Source organism: Lutjanus erythropterus, chromosome 10 (assembly GCF_056507025.1).
Source record: "Lutjanus erythropterus isolate fLutEry1 chromosome 10, fLutEry1.hap2, whole genome shotgun sequence".
NCBI lineage: Eukaryota > Metazoa > Chordata > Actinopteri > Lutjaniformes > Lutjanidae > Lutjanus > Lutjanus erythropterus.
Genome location: NC_139326.1, coordinates 33,931,675 through 33,937,883, shown reverse-complemented (window position 1 = coordinate 33,937,883; position 6,209 = coordinate 33,931,675). Strand labels below are relative to the sequence as shown.

General features: G+C 51.3%; 1 protein-coding gene across 1 annotated transcript in view; it reads right to left on the bottom strand.

The window, feature by feature from the left end:
- Positions 1–473: 473 nt before the first annotated feature.
- kat6a (K(lysine) acetyltransferase 6A) overlaps positions 474–6,209 on the bottom strand; it is a 42,272-nt gene continuing 36,536 nt past the window's right edge. Inside the window, exon 17 of the mRNA XM_084729104.1 lies at positions 474–6,187. Within this exon, the coding sequence (XP_084585230.1) occupies positions 2,805–6,187 (3,383 nt within the window). The 3' untranslated portion in view covers positions 474–2,804. The remainder of the gene's footprint in view (positions 6,188–6,209) is intronic.

Sequence of the window (6,209 nt, the reverse complement as noted above, 5' to 3'; positions counted from 1 at the left end):
TTTTGATCATGATTATTTAATGCTTGCTAATTTCCAGTGTAAGGGATCAACAGAGGACTTACATATCTATCAATGACAAATATGACAAAGGGGTTGTTTCATTTCAAGTATTAAAAGATTTTTGGTTTACATAAGTGACTGTGCTGACGACACTACACATTCTGTTGAAAATCAACCATTTTTCAAGACAGATTTTCAAATTCAAGCCTATTCCTAACCTTGAAAACATAACAGTTGAAGAGTATTTTGAAGTGTTTTCTTTTTGTAAAAGTCCTGAATACTCTGCCTTTAAAATTAGGCATTTCCTAAACTTTCAAGACTTTGTACGAATTCTGCCAACATGCCAAATTTCTTCCTGTAAAATTTAAAAGCAACTTTCAACTCTAAAACATTCAGTGAAGACGAGTGTATATTTATCCTTTTGGAGCTGTAGAACTGACTCAGATGGAAATTTAAAAAGCTCAAGCAAAACATGAATGGCTCAACATAATTTATTTTCATTTTATGTTAAAATGTACAGAGTTCTTTGAAAGTACTTGCTAAGAAAGAAAGAAAAAAAAAACAGAATAAATGGAAATACATACAGGGACAGAGTAGAGAGTTGAGGCTGCTGAGCGCAAATCAACCTTCACTGTGCCCAGCTGTCACTCCTCTCTTTATTTTGCGCTCTCTCTTAGCATACAACGCAACATGTACAATTACAAAGGATACAAAAAGGGAAGCGATATAAACAGACAGAAATATACTGAGCTCCTTTTTACATGCCTCTTAAATGTAAGGAAGTCATCCTATACACACACAAGAAGTAAAAAAAAGAAAAGAATGCCAAGTGACCTTTAGATATTTGTAGTCCTTTTGTTTAAAATAGCATTAATATACTACACAAAGATAGAAAAACTCTAGAGATGAGATGGAATGGAGAGGTTAAAGGCATCTTAAAGTCACTAAAAGTGAGTGGTAATTTTTTTAAATTTTGAATTTCTTAGTAATTATTACCCAAGAGGCGAGCTAAAAAATATGTATTGTTTTTTTTTTTCCTGAAACAGAAGTGAAAAAAATGACAGTACCAATATCAATGTCAGAGTTTCCTTTTATATTATAGAAAAAACATTTTCTCTACAATAGGTTTTCTAAAGTCAAAAAGAGTCAGCTTGTGTCATAAAAGAAAGCTGCCCAGTCTGATAAAATTCAGAAAGAAACACAACAAAAAAGAAGTACAGAACAGAACAATACACACAAAGAAAGTATGCAATGTCAGGTCTGTAAGAAACTGAAAACTCCTCTTTTGACTTTGAATACTGGTACACGGAGCAACAAGGTCGACCGCCTCACCCCTGCCAGCCGAACGCCATTACCAACAGGACCTTCAACACATCCTCGCCTCCGACCCTGCTTTCATGAGAGTGTGCCTCTGTGTGAGGGCCAAACCATGCACTAGATCAGGCATTTAGGCACACCTTTTAGAAAGGCTAACTGTCTACCGCCATATTTCTAGCCAATGGGAGTGCAGAATTTTTGCAGAAAAGAAAAATACAATAAAAAAAAATACAGAAAAAATACACCATTCAAAAGCAGACTCCTCGACCTCTTTGGGTCACTAACACTTAAGGAGGGGAGGTCAGCTAGAGTTAACTGACTTTCCTTAAAGCAGTTAAATGGAAATCTCACCGTTTGTTCTGCGTTTCCTAAACTGCTAAAAAAGGCTGACATAGTACACCGTCTGTCAGTGGAGTGTGGACAAGAACAGCTGAATGTTTGTACTTTCCTGAGCTAGCCACCAAATGGTAACGGCTAGCCAGTGTGTGTTTGTGTGTTTTGTGTGTGTGTGCTGGATATTGGGAAGTACCAGAATATTTACATCGAAATGTTTCAGAGTGGCGGCAAACTGGAAAATAATGCTACTTGTTTCATTTATGGACATTTAATAAGACAGTAACGCGCTCCTCTCTTCTGTGTCTTTGCCGTTTTTTGGTACAACGTTGTCCATCCGGGGATATCAGAGACTCTGGAAACAACTTGACACCACAAACACTCGCCTGCTTTTCTGGAACTGGGTGAAAAGCCGTCTGACCGCAGTGGCGCCGGAGATGTTTGGGTGTTTCTGAGAAGAGCAAGAAGGTGTATCATCGTTTCAGAATGCCACACATATAAAGACCAAAGCATATAAGAGGTCGGACTGCACACGAGTATTTCAAAAAACGATCAACAAAAACAACAACAACAAAAATAGGATTCAACATTATGTTTGACAAAACAAAGAGTCCGCCTACAATGTTTCATTGTCTCTTTTTTCAAGGTAAGGCTTCCCATAATTGATGAAAAGATTGTGTGCATGGTTGAATATATTCACTGTTTTTTTCATTCGCAGTCAGACAAAGCAAAGGTACTCCTGTATTGTCTTTCTCTGTGCATCTTCCTCGTCTTTCTTGTCCTCCCCTGCTCTCCTCCTGAGGACGAGGAGGAGGCTCCCGGGCCTGTGAGGAAACCACGTCGCAGAGGACTGTGCAGGCCTGGTCTGAAGCTGCGTGGTACGGCCGAGGTCCATGTACACAAACCCTCAGGCGGGAATCCTCCCATTCACAGCCAGCTGGGAGGGGAGGGGGACACGAGCCCAAATAAAAAGGGACAAAAAGACAACATAGAAAAACAGGAAACCCAAAGACCCTCTCTGTCTCCGTCACCTCCTCTCGCGTGTGTCTGCCGTGGCACCGGAGGGGGTGGACAGGAGTAATTTGACATTAAGAGTACAGCGAGCAGCAGCTCTGGCCCCATGTCTCCGTTCTTAGTTCTCAGTTCTCAGTTGCTCATCTGCTCATGTACGGTGACTGTTTTGGGACGCCAGCGTAACTGTGATGGGAGGGGCCGGTGTACATCATGTTGCCGTGGTGATTGGGCTGCATAGGCTGCTGCGGGTAACCCTGCCCTCCCATCATGCCCATCTGCATTTGCATGGGGTACTGGGCTGGCTGATTCATGTAAGGGGGATTGCCATGGTAACCGCTGTTCATCATAGGTTGGGGCATTCGGTAGCCGGCTGACATGGCATTAAGGGGCGTCATGTTCATGGAGTTGTATGGCGCCGGCGTAGGCATGAGGTTTGGCATCATGCCTCGCTGCACCGCCAAGGTGCGCGGTGTGCCTTGCATGGCCACAGCCCCTGAGCTGCGGCCGTAGAGCTGCTGCTGGTGGGGGGCCGGGGCAAGCTGCTGAGTGGCTTTGGAGCGGATGGAGATGTGGCCTTTGACTGTCGCCATCTGGCCCTGCAGCCGCTGCGTGTGTGGCGGTGGTCCCAGACCGATGTTGGTGGTGGGCATGTTGCACTGCAGCTGCAGGGAGCCCAGGTTCATGGAGCCGGAGCTCAGGTTAGGAGGCGGAGTCATGGTGGGCTGGCCCTGTGGGAGGGGAGTGTGGGGGGAAGGGGCCAGCCCCGGATTGGAGAGAGAAACACTGGTGGCATATGAGGTGACAGAGGCTGAGTGGGAGTAGGGCATGGCGTGGGGGTCCATGATGGTGTTGGTGAGCTGCTGGAGTTTGGCAAGGCTGAAGGTGGCAGAGGGTTGGGGGTAGCCCCCTGTGCCAAAGTCCTGACCCATGCGCTCATACAGGGTGCGGCCCCCTCCTCCACCTCCGCTCTCTGGGATTTCCATGATCATGGGTGTGGAGGCGAAGCCGTTGCCCATGCTACACTGGGACAGGGCCTGTTGTTGTTGCTGTGGCGGTGGTGGTGGTGCTGAAGGTGGAGGCTGGGGATTGGGGGCTTGTTGTTGTTGCTGGGGCGGCTGCTGAGGAACCTTTTTTTGGGACTGTTGCTGCTGCTGTTGTTGCTGCTGCTGGTTGGTGCTGGGCGGCCTCTCGATCACGCCGCAGCTCTGTGGAGACTTGATGCCACAGCTGGGGGTGTTGGACGGTGGTGGAGGAGGTGGGGGCTGGGGCACAGCGCTGCCTACGTTACTGGTGCTTGGTCCGCTGTTGGGTCCCGGTCCTGTCTGCTGGATGAGGCTGCAGCTGCCCATGGTGAGTTGGGACCCTCCAGTCCCTGTGGAAGAGGTGAGGCTGGGGGCTGGCACAAAGGAGCAGCTGTTGGACTGGGAGGAAGAGGATGGTGTGGCCGAGCTTGAAGAAGAGGAGGCTGATGAGGAAGAAGCTGTGGAAGCTCCTGGGACTACAGCGGCTGACATACCCCCTCCGTTCCCACCATTCCCCGTCCCATTGCCCCCGCCACCCATGGTGGAGTCGTAGCTGCTGGGGTTATCGTAGTTCTCTGTGGTGCTCTCGATGCTGCCGAGGTCACTGAAACCGCTGTCCACCACCTGCTGCGAGTGGTCTGACACAGATGGCACATCCATCATTGGCGATGTCTCCATGTTCTGTTGGGAGGGGGCTGACAGGGAACTAGGATGCTCTGGTGTGATCTGGGTGTAGCCCCCTCCAGCACCTCCACCACTGCCCCCAGTTCCGGTGGGACCGGGTGTCCCACCCCGCTGGCCTGCTGGTGTTGTGTCCATGATGCTCGAGGGCAGAGGACTGTTCACCGATCGCACAGATTGGCTGGGCAGAGGTGGCACTGTGGGGTTAGGGAGGGGGCTGCTGTGTTGGGATGCCCCACACTCCTCCACTAAAGCCAGCGCCTCCTCCTCCGCCTCTCCCGTGTGGCTGTAGCTCTGCAGTGTCCGGCAGGCAGCTAGTGTCTCCTCGCAGTCCTGGTAGGCCCCGTGGTGCGGCTGGGGCTCCGTCTCTTCGTCCTGCGCTTCGCCCTGCGTCAGGGACTGGACGGCCTGCATCGTCTCCAGGTCCAGCTCATTGGAGTGGTGGTGGGGGTGGTGCGGGTGGTGGTGGCCCAGCTCCTCCTTAAAGTCAGAGTGCTGGTGGGGGTGGGTGGAGTGTGTGTGTTGGGGTTCCATCAACAGCGTGACGTCCTTGTCATCTGGGTGCAGCGGCTGCAGCTCCATGGGCTCAGAGGGAACAGACATGGCCGTGACTGTCTCCACCGCTGCCGCCGCTGCTGCAGACTCCTCCTGCTCTCTCCTCCGCCTCTCCTCCTGCTGAGGGTCAGTGGAAGAGGGCCGACACTTGGTCTCTTGCACCTCCTCCTCAGCCTCCTCCTCCTCCTCTTCTTCCTCCTCCTGCTTGCTGACATAGTCCCGCGCCACGCTGTTCTCCATGTCTAAAAAAGCCTCTCCACCTTGGGGTTCTTCCTTGACGGGAGGGGAGCTCGCACGTGAAGCGGGCTCCTCCTCCTCGTCTTCATCGTCATCTTCATCTTCAGAGTCCTGACTTTTTCTCTTCTTGCTGCCGCCGTTGTTGCTGCTGTTGCTCTTGTTATCTAAATGTCCGTCACCTTCGTCGTCTGCATCATGGTCTTCGCTCCGCCTGCTTCCTGAACCTGGTGTGACGGCTGCTCGCCTGCTGCTACCACCACCACTACCCATGCTGCCGCAATCCTCTTCCTCCCTCTCCTCATCATCGTCGTCTTCTTCCCTGTCACCGGCATCTGTGTCCTGAGGCCGGGACTGTGGGGCCCGGGGCCCTGAGGTGGAAGAAGAGGAAGAAGGGGACAGCAAGGGACGAGATGGTGGACGGCTGGGTTTGTCTTCCTCCCACGTTCTTTCCGTCTCCTCCTCCTCGTCCTCCTCCTCCTCTGGCTCAGAGGTGGGAGGTGGTTTGGGGGTGGGCTGCGGGGGCTGGCGGAGGGCACGATTCTTTGGCGGTCTCCCTCGCCTCTTTGGGACTTTCTGCTCCACAGGCTTGGGGAGAAAGTCGTCCTCATCATCAGAGTCTTTCTGTTTGGTGTCTCTGTCTATGCTGGTTCTGGAGACTCTCTTGCGGTCGTCTGTCTGCAGCAGCTCAGGATCTTTGTCCAGATGCTGCTCCATCAGTCTTTGTCTCTCCTGCTCCTGCCTCTCTGCCTCCTCCTGGGCCCGCTGCAGATACCAGCTCCGGGGCTTACGGCCAGGCTTCATCTTGATTTTGGGAGGTGGAGGATCCCCACTTTGGGCCTGGCTGTCTGCAGTTGTGCCACTAGGTGGTTTTCCAGGTCCTCGTTTCTTCCAGTGCAGCGGTTTGCGGCTCTTTCCCTTGGGCCAGCCTTTCTTCTTCTTGACTGGGACCTCAGGGTTGGAGGCTACAGTCTCTGATGGTTCTGCTGGGAGAGCTGCCACAGGCTTCAGCACAGGTGTAGATATTAACTCTAAGAGAAGGCAAGAAGAAAA